Source organism: Pinus tabuliformis, chromosome 3_2 (genome assembly GCF_031772625.1).
Source record: "Pinus tabuliformis cultivar Carrire ecotype Pingquan chromosome 3_2, CPIR1, whole genome shotgun sequence".
NCBI lineage: Eukaryota > Viridiplantae > Streptophyta > Pinopsida > Pinales > Pinaceae > Pinus > Pinus tabuliformis.
Genome location: NC_142302.1, coordinates 121,103,954 through 121,119,269, shown reverse-complemented (window position 1 = coordinate 121,119,269; position 15,316 = coordinate 121,103,954). Strand labels below are relative to the sequence as shown.

Sequence of the window (15,316 nt, the reverse complement as noted above, 5' to 3'; positions counted from 1 at the left end):
CTGATACACGAAAGTTCTGGATTGATCAGATAGTGTTACAAATAATAATTTTAAAAAAAAAAATCCCTTACCCCTGAACAAGCACTAAGGGTCTTCTGACGTTTCATGATCCTTAAAAGATGAATATTCCTTATATTTATGTAATCAAGCTATGATATAAGATTTACGAACACTTCCAAGATTCCCTAAATTTTGTAACACAGAAATAGTAATTATGAGTTGATCAAACTAATCCAAACAACTTTGTCAAAAATTTCATTAAATGTCTAAATCCCAATTCAAGTGAAGAATAAGTTATTTTAGATAGCAAAATTCTAATCTTTCTCTGGAATGGTCATCCATCTGCAGTCCAAGTAAAGGCCAGAAGTCCAATGCCAAGGCAGAAAACAATTACAAAGGTAGCAAAACCCCAAAGTGCCCATTTCATAGGTTTTTTGTCCTGAATAGGATGATCAACCTGGCTTAGCAGCTCCCGCACCTTCTCAATATCAGCATCCTTGGCAGCTTGAACCAATCTGCCTTCAACATTGGCAAGCCGCTCCAACTTGAGCTTCTTAGATCGATCTTTTGCAGACCAAATAAAACTAGTGGTCCTCCATAGCAGAATACCCACATATATAGCTCCAACACAGTCAACACTGTAGTGATGTCTTTCACGGATTTCCCTTTGGGCACTATGTAAAACTAGAAACCATATTACTGCTGATGTCCAGCCTGGATAGGCTTCCTGGGAACCACAGTTGAATATCATGATAAGAAACCAGTAAGTGAAATTGCTAAATCTTCCTGATGGAATGTAGAAAAGATCAAAGACATACCGTCCAGGCCATTGCTGTAAGCACCGCAACAAGCATATGACCACTATAAACAAGATCATTGCAACCACCACCAGCTCTCTTCAGAGTGTTGAACCATGATGTTTCATCTGATGTTGATGAACTTGTAGGTCTCAAAATATTGACTAGAAATTTCATCCACCCCCAATCTGGTATTATTTCAGCTGGATATTCCTCAACAGGCACTGCCACATTATCCACTAAATAAGTTATTCACCAACGCAATACATAAATGTAATACAAACCAGAACAAAAACTCATTCGAAAGAGCTGCCAAACATCAAATTAGCAGGATCAATAGAAAAAGATAGAACAATAAACCATAATCACAAAATTAACAATAGATTGCATGCTGACACCACTTGAATGTTTTCCTTTCACAGTCTGTAACAAGCTTCACTCTCTTAAGAACATATTTTTCTTCTTGCCGAAGATGTAGCGAGGGAAGGTCTTCTGGCTTGTGCCTTAGCCAGTAAAGGCTTCGAATTGTCTTTCTCTAGCTTACATGTGAGATCATGAGTTAGACTTCAGTTGTGATGAGTTGATTTCCAGTTCACTGGAATGGTCATCAGTAGATTGCATGCGTAGTGTTAGAGCTTCAGTTCGTTGAAGTCTTCTTGAATTAGACTATAGGATGATGTGGCAGAAACAAGTCCAGTTAGGGCAAGTTAAGACTGCAATGACAAGTTCAGTTAGGACGAGTTAAGACTTCAAAGACAAGTGAAGACAGGACAAGTTAAGTCCTCAGTTAATTCAGTTCACAACTAGAGGAAAACAAGGAGTAAATCGAGCCAGTTAACTGAGAGCTACTCCAAGTGTAACTGAGACTTGCTCCAGTTAACTGGCAAAAGGAACTTGTTGCACTTATGTGAACACAAATTCGAACTTGGCATTCTTGCAAGAATCGAAGACCTATTAAGGTAAGAGAAAGACAAAGGCACAAATGATGATTCTGTGTTGATGGTATAGCGCATTGGTTGAGGATTGAAGATCAGGAATTTGAGGAGCAAGCCGAGACTAGTTTCAGCAGGAAACAATTGTGTGAGCAGGCAAGAGAGCAGTGATATAATATCCCCAATTTTGATTTTTCATTTGAAGGGATTAACGGAGTTTATTGGGGAGGTGCTAAGCATAGCACAATTTTGTAAGCTGGGCATTGGAGACATTTTTGGTGTATGGGACTTGGGAGAAATGGAAAATTACAGCTCTAATACAATGTGGGGGCCACAGAATAAGGAAATTCGACCCAATGGAGCAATTCGCGCTTCTTGGACGAGAGAGAAACAGAAAGGGTGCGAACTAGTGGAGGATGGGGGCAACCAAGAAGGAGAGGGCCAACAATTATAAATAGAGCATGGAAGCTCTCATTTGGATATCCTTTGATCATTTGATAATTCAATGTTAGTTCTCTTGAGTGTTGAGAAATCTAGGGGCAGCAAGTGTGGGTGATTTCTCTTAAACTGACAACTGCTTGTGAAGAATTTTTACTTTTCTTAATTAGGTTCTTCCTTAGCTTGATTAATAATGTGTCTTCTTCATCAAACAACTATCAAAACATAAAGAACAATGAGACAAAGGACACAAGATAGAGGCGATCAACCAGGGCCAAAACCACTCCAATCTTGAGAGGAAAACCCACAGAATTCTTCTTCCTATAGAATCTTCAATTGATGAATTCCAATACCTAGACCCTTGACCAAGAACCTCTCCAAGACCAAGTCATGATTCTTCCTTGAACAGCTCTTCTTCCTTCTGAGTCTACGTTGGTCAAACTGATTGCTATACCACAGAATTCGGCTTCTTTTCAAGTTTCGTCCTCTTTCTACAGGCCTGCAATTTTCGGCCTACCTGTAATCACAGAAATTCCGCACGTGTGAGCTGATTGGGGCAGATTGGTGAGGCTTCTCTCCTTCACTTGACCTAGACCCTTCTTCTTGTGAATTCAGCTAGCTTGAATACTCTTTTCTTGAACTTTATCTTGGTTTCTTCAAGGCTGCTGAAACCCCACTGCAAAAACCCTAGTTGCAGTCACACTTGTGAGTGGAAGGACCCAAAAACAATGCTAGAACAATTTGATCTTCTTCTCCTTTTCTTCTTTGCTTCAAGAGGCTTTCTTATTTCCTATTTGCACTTACTTCCTTTTCGTGGATGCTTCATTGATGCTCCTTCGAGTGAGGTCGAGTCCTCCTTTATATAGTTTTCACACCCACGCTTTTAGGCCGACTTCTTTTCATCCTAGGCCGACATATCATCTTGTGTAGGTTGATTGCTTCTTTAGAAGGCCAACTTGCTTGTAGCATTTGGACAAGGTCTTGGAGGGTCTTTTGACTCTAACATTGACTCAAATAAATTTCTTTCCAATATGTAACATGCCCCAAATGGGTCTTTCATACATGACAATGACCGAGAAGCTCTCAATGGGAGCTTGACCTAGAATAAATTTATTTTTCTCATTACATAAAATACATAAAATCATGATTATATGTCATTATGAAGGCTGAACCTAGTTACGTATTTCAACACTCCCTCTTAACTAGGGAGGTATTCATAATCCATACAAGGTACTTGGACATTCTAAATCAGAAGAATTCTCATAAGAAGAGTCAGATTGGTAACCCATTTGTATAGCATCATATCATACAGCATTGTCACATAGCAAGACCTTAACTAACAACGCTATCTCTCCACGAGATCAGAGCACAATGTTGGTGATACCAATGATTTATAGACACCTTCATCATTGCCTCTCAAGGAACATACCCCTTCACAGGGTATGTCCTTCTAGAACTATTCATATCTTGGATTCTCAGTCCTAAAAGAATATCGATCCTCTATGACTATTCTTATCTTGAATGCCCTACCACATCCTCAAAGAGTATCGGATAGCAGATGCTTACCCAATCCTCCATTCTTTCTTCCCGAGTAAAGACAAGAATGATGTGTCTATCTCTCCCTCTCAACTAGGTAGGATATACCCATTCCAATGAAGGAATGTATCCATTCCTATAAAAGGAATGTCCCCAAGCTCCCTCTTAACCAAGGACTTGTCTAAGCTCCCTCTTAGCTTAGGGACTTGCTTCCAAGTTTCTTTTGATTCAGAAACTTGCTTCCAAGCTCCCTCTTAACCAAGGACTTGTCTAAGCTCCCTCTTAGCTTAGGGACTTGCTTCCAAGTTTCTTTTGATTCAGAAACTTGCTTCCAAGCTCCCTCTTAACTAGGGACCTGTTCCCAACAGTTGCTCTTTATTCATTAGTGGAGATCATGGGACCTTCAGTTGCTTGTAGCGCTCCTAGCGCTCCTCCATTAGATGTCATGAATTTCATCTTTAACATTATGGAGCCTTCATCTTTGAGACTTCTTTTTAGGACATCGACCATCCATCATTTTCCTTCTTGAATCAAGGTAGTCATGTCATCCTTCCTTTTATCGGAGAGTGAACCATTAGATCATATCTGGCTCTTACTCATACAACTACCTTTTCCATATCATGTCTCCTTCAGGATCTTCAATCCCACCACATGATTACCAATTGTGGGTAGCTTCCACTACTCTTTTTTGGTAGCCCTATATCAAGCCATCCAGATATTGTTCAAAATTAAAAAATGAACATCATATCCAAGATTACCTTTTGTGATGGCCCTTCATCATGACATCTTGTTGTAACATCAACATCCTGCACACATATATAGTGACATATCTCCAAGATATTCATTTGTCAAGGCCCAAGGGTCTTCTTTCTTTTTAGACTTTTCCAAGGTCTTCATACCTTTCCCATGGAGATATCATAGTCAATTCTTCTTGTCATTGGATGTTGATTGCCTTCTCCACAGTTACATCTTTCACGATCTCTTTTTTTCTCTATTCACATGTTGCTTCCCAGGAACTTCCAATCATAGTTCCTTCATCTTTGTCAACCACCTCATATTCCATATGAGGACATATTATGCTGATTTCATCTAGTCAATATGTGAACCATGCCTTCAATGCATCTTTTCAACAGAAGAGAACCCTTTCTTTTGATCATACTCATGAGGTAGAGTATCTATCCTAGTTGATTGCAACTATATGATGGCATGACCTAACTTATCAAACATATGCATACATACCTTTTTTCTTCTTTTTGGTCATCTACACTTCCTTTGGAAGCTTCCTTGAATGAAATTTCGTCAATCATCTTGACCTACTTCACTTCTTTGTCATCATACCATCATCCCATGAACCCCATACAAGGTGGAATTCTCGGTGAGACACTTGCTTCTTCCAATAAAGATTCCAACAAAGGATCTTGATCATCCTCATCCTGCAAATGCTCCTTTTTTAATGATGTATGATGAGCTCTATACTAGATGACTTTATTTTACCCATAAGTGTTACTTATGATTCCTATGAGGTTTGCAAGAGCTACTTACTTCTAATTGTGAGTGTCATAGACTTCTACTTCAGCTATCTTTCAAGCTTCTTATGTTGATGCCATGCGCTCTTGCTTCAATGGTATGTAATAATGATGTCGTCTTCTAAACGATGCATCACGTTATAATGCTTTTCCTTTTTTACTGCCAAGGTGAAGCCCTTTTTCATCCTTCTCTCCATCTTGCTGGGATCCAAACATCCATAGTTATACAAGTTCCTTCTTCCATCATGTTTTCAAAGTTTTAGCCCATCCATCTTTACTTCTTGTACCTGCAATATTTATTGACAAGCACCCCAAGCAAAGTATATGATACCTAAAACATGATGCCAATATTTTTAGGGTTTTCATGTAACCAAGAGGTCAACCTAGGGCTTCTAAATTTCAAACCCTGGATTAGAATCTATTCCCTCTTTATGTCATGCTAGGGTTTATCCCTTTCCTAGATTTTTAACAAAGCCTAGAATCATATTTCCAACCCTAAAACATAAAATATACCATACATACCTTATGGTTACTTACCTTTGTTGAGATGACTTGCAATTTTGGATACCATCTTCATTGATGTGAGATATTCTTCATTGTACTCATTTGTTCCTTCATTCAAGTATATGATTGCCACAAAGCCCTTGATTACTGACCTTGGATCAATGTTTTTACAGCTTCACAAGTCTTCACGCAAAATTGATAGCTACAAGTGTAACAATGTCTCTAGTGATGGTACAGTTCCAACATTTGCTTGATGACTTGGACTGCTTCAGGTTTGCTTCCTTAGTCCTTTCAAATTTCAGAGAATATATATGAGGTTGGTGACTGCATCTTTTGTGCCACATGAACTCGGTCACCACAAGATTTGAACTTATGAATAGAGTAGAGTAATGGTGTCACAAGGACACATCTTGAAGATGAGATCTATGTTATCACAGAGATAGAGAGATCTCAGAATCTCATATCTGCAATTGATACTATAGGTTTGACTTCATGTAGTGGTGCAAATAATCTAGACATTTGTTTTCTTTGCTAGGAATTATGCTTTCAAAGGATCTTGATGATAGACTAGAAGATTTTGCCTGCAATTTTAACCTTCCCTCTAGCAATTTGAATGAGATTTTCGACCCTTTTTTTTGTTGCACGTGTGACAAGAATATGGTAAGGAATGACTATTTTTCTTTGCTTGGACAACAACTCTCTGTTCAAGATCATGGCTTGATTATCCATGCTTCGCTTATCCTTCTTGTTGTTGAGAAATCAATGTTAGTAGAGTTAGGGTTAGATTTCTCTTTCTTGATAATGACGTGTGAATTAAGTTGGCTTCTTTACTTCTTTGTTATATTATCTTTCATCAACCAACTACCAAATCATGTGTGTATGAAGATCACAAAAACACGAGACACAAGATGTAGGCACACTACCAGGGAAAAACCCCTTTCTAGGGGAAAACCTAGTAAAAATATCTTCCTTCAAAAGTTTTCTTGAGATAATCCAAGACTCTTCAACCTAGACACAGACCTCCTCCAACCACCAAGTTAGCCTCTCCTTTCAGCAACTTCGACCTTGCAACAGCAGCACTTTGACCAAGCAAATCCAGAATTTCGACCTTCCAGCAACAGAATCTTTGACCCAACACTTTCAAAATTTCGACCCTTCCAATAGTAAAACTTCGATCCAGCAACTGGCCCAGTAACTTCACATAACAGAGAGAAAGAGATAGCCCAAAACCTCCGACCTAGATCCCTCCATCACTTCTTCTTCTCTTCTTGGAATTTCGCACTTTTTTGCCTCCTTTACTTGGATATCGAACTTGTGAGACAGATGCCTCCAAATGAATTCGAACTGCTTGTATATATAGGCTTTAGGTGCAGTCGAATTGCCCAATTTGAGGCCGACTTGATCTCTTTGAGTCTAACTTGGTGTGGAGGTGTCAAATACCTTATTTGACTCAATAATAAACCTTTTTACATGATTCAAAAGCCCAAGAAGGGTCTCATAAAATGTACAATGACTCTAATGACTCAATATAAATCCTAGGAGTCCACAATGGGGACTTTGACTAATAAAAGATGACCCAAGCATGAAACCCATGCTTTAATAAGTCATTGTAGCAATAATAAAAAAAATATTTTTCATTCTTTTGATAAGTACATTACATAATGACTCAAATACATTTATGAAGACCGAACCTAGTTACATTCTTCAACACTCCCTCTTAACTAGGGAGGTATTCATAATAACATATACAAGTACAAGGAAGATCTCAAAAAATATCAACTATGAAGAGTTTAGACACCGCAATGGCATGGACTAGATTCTTGAATAGGGCAATCTATCCAGGTGGGACTAAGATGGACTAAATCTTTTAGCCTCTCTAGGTACCATCAAGCTTACTTGCTAACCATCAACCCAGGGATCCAGATGTGTATCTGAGATCAAAGTTCTATGACCAACGCCACCCTCCCTAATTCAGGATCTAGACATCAACAAGTAGTGTCGACCTGATGTCCTCCCAGGCAATGTGTCTCACACACAGCCTCAACAAATCTCTTCCAAACTTTTATCATCGTCAACAAGATCAGCGATATCTACTAAACCAAGCATGTTTCTAGGATATTCAAATTTCTTATTACGAAGATATTTTGTTAGTATATCAGCTCACTGATCGGTGGTCGAGACATACTGTAGCTTCATGATCCCATCCTGCACCAAGTTCCTATTGTAGTAGAACTTATTGTTGATATGCTTCGTCCTAACATGAAACACGGGATCTTCAGACATCTTGATGCAGCTTTAATTATCACAGTTTATCACAGTAGGACCCAGAGGTTTTTCAAACAAATCTATCAAAAGCTTCCTCAACCATACAGCCTCCTTTCCTACTTCACATGCAGCCACATACTCTGCTTCAGCACTACTCAAAGTAACAGGATCTTGCTTTCTACTAATCCATGAGACAATGGCAGATCCCAAACTAAAGCATCCACCTGTAGTGCATTTTCCATCGGTCTCACTGCCACCCCAATCAAAGTCTGTGAAGCCAAACAGCTTGATTTCCTTGCTTACGTCCCTACTTACTCCAATATGTCTTCCTTCCTTGATGTAGATTTTATATGCTTTTGAGGAGAGGTTATAGCCAACGAAGATCCCTTTCATGCTTGTAGAATCTAACTTCTATCGTTTTTCCTTTGGAACGTGGATATAGGCAAGATTCCCAAAGATTTGGAGATGGTCCACACTTGGCTTCTTCCCTGTGAATGCTTCCTCAAGTGTAATATTTTCAAGAATTCTATGAGGACTTCTATTTTGAATATATATTGTTGTCAATGCTACTTCTCCCCATAGAAATTTTGGTAAGTCTTGATCAAGGAGCATTGTTCGTATACCTTCTTCAATTGTCCTATTCTTTCTTTTGGCCACTCCATTTTGTTCAGGATAGTAGGGAACAATGAGCTCCCTCTTAATTCCTGCTTCTTTACAATATGCAATCAATTATTTAGAAGTGTATTCCCCACCATTGTCAGATCTCAAAGTCTTTATTTTCTTTCGGTTAGGGTTTCCACTTCAAATCTAAACTCCTTGAATTTCTCAAATACTTCATCTTTTTCTTGAGAAGGTAGAGCCATGTCTTTCTAGAGTGATCATCAATGAATGTTACATAGTAAAGATGACCTCCAAGTGATTTGTTAGACATAGGCCCACACACATCAGAATGAATGAGGTCTAATATTTATTTAGACCTTGTTTCACTATTTGTAAATGGTTTTCTTGTATGTTTACCCAAAGAACATCCTGTGCAAACTCCTTTACGATCTTCTTCGATATTGGGGATACCATGAACCAGTTAATTAAGAGTGATATGGCCATATCTTTTATGCCATAGCTCAATGGGAATGATTTCCATATGAACTAGAGCTTGAGGAGATGGCGTTATAACTCTATATAAGCTTCCTTCATGAACTCCAATAACCCTAGCTTTATCAATACTTGAATCTTTTCCCCAAACCAAAACCTTTCCGTAAATAAAAGCAACTCTATCCCCTTTATCTTCTAAGCAAGAAATTGAAAGCAAATTCTTTTTCAAACCTGGAACATATAGTATATTGTTGAGATGTAGCTTAGCTCCATGTTCCAGCTTCAAAGATGTTGATCATAGAACTCTACAAGAGAAGATGGTTCTTTTGATAGAGTGTGAAGTTGTTTACTCTCCCTATCACATGCCTTGATGCTCCGTTGTCAATAATACATGCATTATCATCATTAAGTGAACTTGTAAGTGCAGCTAAAAACCCTTAACTTTTGACCTTGTTGAATAAATAGTAGATCTTCTTGATCCAGCGTCCTGCAGTATTGAATCCCATTCTCATATAACTTATCATAGAGGAAGTAACCATTTCCTTCGAGCCAACAGAGTGATCTTCAATCTTCCTTGACCTTAGCTCTAATACCATGTTGAGAAATCAATGCTAGTAGAGTTAGGATTAGATTTCTCTTTCTTAATAATTACTTTTGAATTAAGTTGGCTTCTTTTACTTCTTCATTATATTATCTTTCATCAAGCAATTACCAAATTATGTGTGTATGAAGATAACAAAAACACGACACACAAGATGTAGGCACTCTGCCAGGGCAAAACCCCTATCTAGGGGAAAACCCAGTCAAAATCTCCTCCTTCAATAGTTTTCTTGAGATAATCCAAGACACTTCAACCTAGACACAGACCTCCTCCAACCACCAAGTCAGCCTCTCCTTCATGCAACTTCAACCCAGATCTTCGACCTTGCAGCAGCAGCACTTCGACCCAACAAATCCAGAACTTCGACCTTCCAACAAAAGAATCTTCAACCCAACACTTTCAGAATTTCGACCCTTCCAGCAGTAAAACTTCGATCCAGCAACTGGCTCAGTAACTTTGCACAAGAGAGAGAAAGAGATAGCCCAAAACCTTCGACCTTGATCCATCCAGCACTTCTTCTTCTCTTCTTGGAATTTCGCACTATTTCTGCCTCCTTTACTCGAATATCGAACTTGTGAGACAAACGCCTCCAAATGAATTCAAATTGCTTGTATATATAGGCTTTAGGTAAGATCGAATTGCCCAGTTTGAGGCCGACTTGGTGTGAAGGTGTCAAATACCTTATTTGACTCAAAAATAAACCTTTTTACATGATTCAAAAGCCCAAGAAGGGTCTCATAAAATGTACAATGACTCTAATGACTCAATAGAAATCCTAAGAGTCCGCAATGAGGACTTTGACTAATAAAAGATGACCGAAACATGAAACCCACACTTCATTAAGTCATTGTAGCAATAATAAAAAAATTATTTTTCATTCTTTTTATAAGTACATTACATAATGACTCAAATACATTTATGAAGACAGAAGATCGAACCTAGTTACATTCTTCAACACTTGTAGCTCCTCGATCTTCTTGTAGGTGAAATGATGCCCTATATGTATGCATGCCTTTATGGAATATAGCCCAGTCTTTTGTTCCACCTTGTAGTTAATTCGTCTTTTTGAAGGTTAGACTTCTTCGCTGCCTTTATAATGGATCTAGTAAAGGAATTGAGCCTAGAATTTGATCAAGTTTGCTTGGAGATGTTCTTGAACTCGACCCTTGAGTAGCTCTTCTTGAGGATTCAATGTTCTCCTTGATGTCTTGTCCTTTCTTTGATTCTTCTTTCAGTGCTTCAATCCTTGAATGTCATTTGCTAAGTTGCCTTTCCTTTCCTTGTCTTGTTACCTTAGCTCTGATACCATGGTTAGAAATCTCGGGGCAGCAAGTGTAGGTGATTTCTCCTAAAATGATAACTGCTTGTGAAGAATTTTTACTTTTCTCAATTAGGTTCTTCCTTAGCTTGATTAATAATGTGTTTTCTTCATCAAACAGCTATTAAAACATAAAGAACAATAAGACAAAGGATACAAGATATAGGTGATCATCCAGGGCCAAAAACTCTCCAATCTTGAGAGGAAAACCCACAAAATTCTTCTTCTTATAGGATCTTCAGTTCATGAATTCCAATACCTAGACCCTTGACCAAGAACCTCTCCACGACCAAGTCACAATTCTTCCTTGAACAACTCTTCTTCTTTCTGAGTCTACGCTAGTCAAACTGACTGTTATAGCACAGATTTCAACTTATTTTCAAATTTCGGCCTCTTACTACAAGCTTGCAATTTTCGGCCTACTTGTCATCACAAAAATTCCATGCGTGAGTTGATTGGGGCAGATTGGTGAGGCTCCTCTCCTTCGCTTGACCTCAACCCTTCTTGTGAATTCGGCTAGCTTGAATACTCTTTTCTTGAACTTTATCTTGGTTTCTTCAAGGTCTGTCGAAACCCCACTACAAAAACCCTAGTCACAGTCACATGTGTGAGTGGAAGGACCCAAAAAAATGCTAGAAGACTTCAACATTCTTCTCCTTTCTTCGTTGCTTCAAGAGGCTTTATTCTTTCCTATTCGCACTTCCTTCCTTTTCGTGGATGCTTCATTGATGCTTCTTCAAGTGAGGCTGAGTCCTCCTTTATATACTTTTCACACTCATGCTTTTAGGTCGACTTCTCTTCATCCTAGGCCGACATATCATCTTGTGTAGGTTGATTGCTTCTTTAGAAGGCCGACTTGCTTGTAGCATTTGGACAAGGTCTTGGAGGGTCTTTTGAATCTAACATTGACTCAAATAAATTTCTTTCCAATATGTAACATGCCCCAAATGGGTCTTTCATACATGATAATGACCTAGAAGCTCTCAATGGGTGCTTGACATAAACTAAATATATTTTTCTCATTACATCAAATACATGAAATCATGATTACATATGTCATTATGAAAGCCGAACCTAGTTACATATTTCAACATTGAGTTGCTTAGCCAAGACAACCCATGTTGTTTAGCACAAGGAATTTCCAAGCAGGAATTCCACCCTCATTTCAGAGAACTTCGAGTGTCTCCCTAGTGAGGCAAATTTGGGGAACTCAATTTAAAGTTTCCATTGGGCATATTTGCAGGTTATTTCAACTAGTGTGTGTTTCTTCTAGGGCATAGATGTGGTTCGAATTGCTTGTGGGGAGACTAGTTAAGGAGGAGCATAACACCAAATGATTTGCAAGCTTTTCCATTATTTTATCTAGACATTTTGTGGTGATTAGCAGGGTCGAGTTTGAGGGAATTATTGGGGCCTAAATTCTACATTTCTAGAAGTGTGCAGGGGTCCCCAGGCAGGCTTGCGCAAGGGTTGGAGGAATAGAGGTTGAGGAGAGATAAGGGTCGGAGATAAGAGGTATTTCTCATCAAAGAATTTAGCCAGAGTTGGGAGAGATTTCCAATGGTGGATTTGGGCTTAATTCAACAGTATCCATACTAGGCGTTTTCTAACCAAATTGGGCAATTCGCACTTGTTGGGGGTCACTGAGGGTTGGTGGATTTAGCCCAAACCCTTCATGGGTTTTTGTGGGTTTATTTAAAGGAGTCTCTAGCTAATTTTATAAATTTTTCGAGCGATATTCGGACTTGAAATCCTCATTCTTATAGCAGGGAGAATTGTTGGTTAGCTGGGAAATTTGCATCGCTTTGTGGATTCGATTTTGGCTTGGAGATAGGCCAAACCTTTTCTGGGTATTTCGGGTTTGAGGAGAGGACCTTGTGGTTGTAATTTCAAATCATTCCGGACATTATTTTGAGTAGAACGACTAGTTCCATTCAATAGTCAACAACAAAATTTTTGGGAAAATTCAAGCTACAAATTTGGGCCAATTCCAGCACTTGATCCTACACATTCTCACTTGGGTTTTGCGTTACTTGTTGTAGCAACCCAAGTTCTATGGATTTCATCCTATTGTACTTGATTTTCCATGCATAATTAATAAAAAGGTTCAGAACTATTTTCGAATTTTGTGGGTTTTTTAATTGTGCTCTTGTTCAGATTTTTATTGTTGTAGTTTAGTCCATGCATCTATTATTTGTTGTATTTTCCTGGTTTGGAAAAATACAGTGGTATCAGAGCATGATCTTGGTCAGTTGTGGGGTAGCCAATGATATCATGGAAGAGTTGGGCATGTATGCATAGTGACGGGTGAAACCATAGACAAACCCATGGCTCTAGGAAGATTCAGTATGCAGGAATTTCGGGGTCGAATTCGATGGAACAATGGGAGGTTGGCTCAGTTGAGGAAGTTGATGGACCAGATCCATCCTCATCCTTACAACAAAGACATTAGAGGTGCGCAAGCGATGGGGGTGTAGCCATTTACACCATGTGGGGAAAGTCGACAAAATCAGGGCATCAAACCTCCTCAAAAGGAGTGGACAAGACAGGGGTTGTTAGAGACCGAGACTAGGAGGCGCTTTTGTTGGTGGGGACCAGGCTTTAGATATCAGGGGCGTGAGGAGGAGGTTGAGCATGAGGAAGAGGACACGCAAGATTATGAGGAGCATGTAGATCTACCTAGTGTAACATAAGAGTCACCCTTGTTGGAGATCCCTCCAATAGCTTCTGTTGACACCTTGGTGGAGAGCGTAGAGCATACCATAGTAGGACCATCCGTTGATGTGGTATCCACTGATGAGGTGTCCAGGGTCGTGTCCTAGTTGTCAGGTGATAACGGCCCAAAACTGATTGATGAGGTGCCAGTAGGCATATCCATTGATGAAGTGTCAATAGGCAAAGAGGTACCCAGAGTTGTGCCCGAGTTTACAAATGTTAACTGCCCACAGTAGTTTCATCAGCTCCAAACTGGCCCTCTAGCATTGAGAAAGAAGGCCACAATAGTCCGAGAGACCATTTTGCAGCAAAACAAGGAGCTAGATGGCATGAGAGCAGTTTGTGTCGAGTCAGCAGCCAAGCTGACTCGTGTTGGGGAACGGTTGAATTCCCTAATGGTACAGCTAGAGGAGTACACATTGGAGTGGCGGAGTATCCCTCTTCAAGCATACATAGGTGGGTTGATAGCATTGTTAGGTTACCTCTACACAATAGAGAGAGAGGGGCAAAGTTACCTAGACAAATATCATGTGTTGATCAGGATTGTGAGATGAGGCAACATGAGTTGCGCAGGCTACAGCGCTCGCAGGTGGGAGTTGTTCCATGTATGGGAATTCGTGCATTCAATTCCTCTCTTAGGGTTGGATGGCGAGAGATTCTAAGTTGGTACCCAATGGAGTGGGCTAAGATTATGGAGATGGTAGTAAACTGGGGTGAACCTCAACAAGAGCTTCCAGACATTGGGGATACCGGAAGCCTAGCCTGGCATTGGGATCCAGGTGGGACAACCTATCATTTACCAGATATGTCGGTTGACTACGACATTTGTGGTATAGTTGACCTAGCAGTTGAGCGAACACATTCGCTAGGGGAGTTTCAGTCAGCACCAGTGGTCATTCAATTTATGGATAGACTCCTTGGGTTGTCTTGGTATGATGGTTGGACACGAGATCACAGGATGATCAGCATACTCTCGCAGGAGTTTGTTGGAGGAGGTGGCATTAGCTAATATCTGGCCACCAGACAGTGCCTTGTATGGGATCGAGGGTTCTCCCCAGTTATGTGGGGCACAATGGTCACGGAGGAGCAGTGCAGTGGTGGCATCACCACTAGTACATAGGGGACTTCACCTCTCGTGTCTCTCAGGGGGGATTTGGAGGTGAGGCCCATGCATCAGAGGGTATGGTGATGTGACAGTGGAGGTGGCGATATCGGTAGGGTGCAGGTTGACGCGTATTATCTCAATTTTAGATCATGGCATCTAGTGGCGTGTAGGAGTATACAACATTGAGCAGTGGTTTGCAGGTGAGCAAGGAGGTGCATGGTGGTGTGTCGCGGTGCATGGATTTACACAATGGAGTACAGGGAGTGACTCACACCACATTGGGTTTGTTAGTGGAGTGACGGATGCATCGGTGCATATGGGACGCCCGATGGTACAAGGTGACACAGTCGTAGGCAAGGTAATCTAGTGTTGTACAGGGACAGGTCGCAGTGTACAATGGCATGCTGAGGAGAATGAGGATACTTGGTGGTATGCAGTGGCATATGGTGCTGCACAACGAGGTCTTGGAGCATTGCCTCCAATGAGA

At 40.0% G+C, this 15,316-nt stretch overlaps 1 protein-coding gene across 4 annotated transcripts in view; it reads right to left on the bottom strand.

Moving 5' to 3' along the window:
* Window positions 1-229: 229 nt before the first annotated feature.
* LOC149180107 (Sphingomyelin synthetase family protein) overlaps window positions 230-15,316 on the bottom strand; it is a 93,668-nt gene continuing 78,581 nt past the window's right edge. For all 4 annotated transcript variants that reach the window (XM_089415898.1, XM_089415900.1, XM_089415899.1 and 1 more), the window contains 2 exons: window positions 819-1,021; window positions 230-727 (listed from right to left, as the gene is read on the bottom strand). In XM_089415898.1, the coding sequence (XP_089272024.1) occupies window positions 335-727; window positions 819-1,021 (596 nt within the window). In that variant the 3' untranslated portion in view covers window positions 230-334. The remainder of the gene's footprint in view (window positions 728-818; window positions 1,022-15,316) is intronic.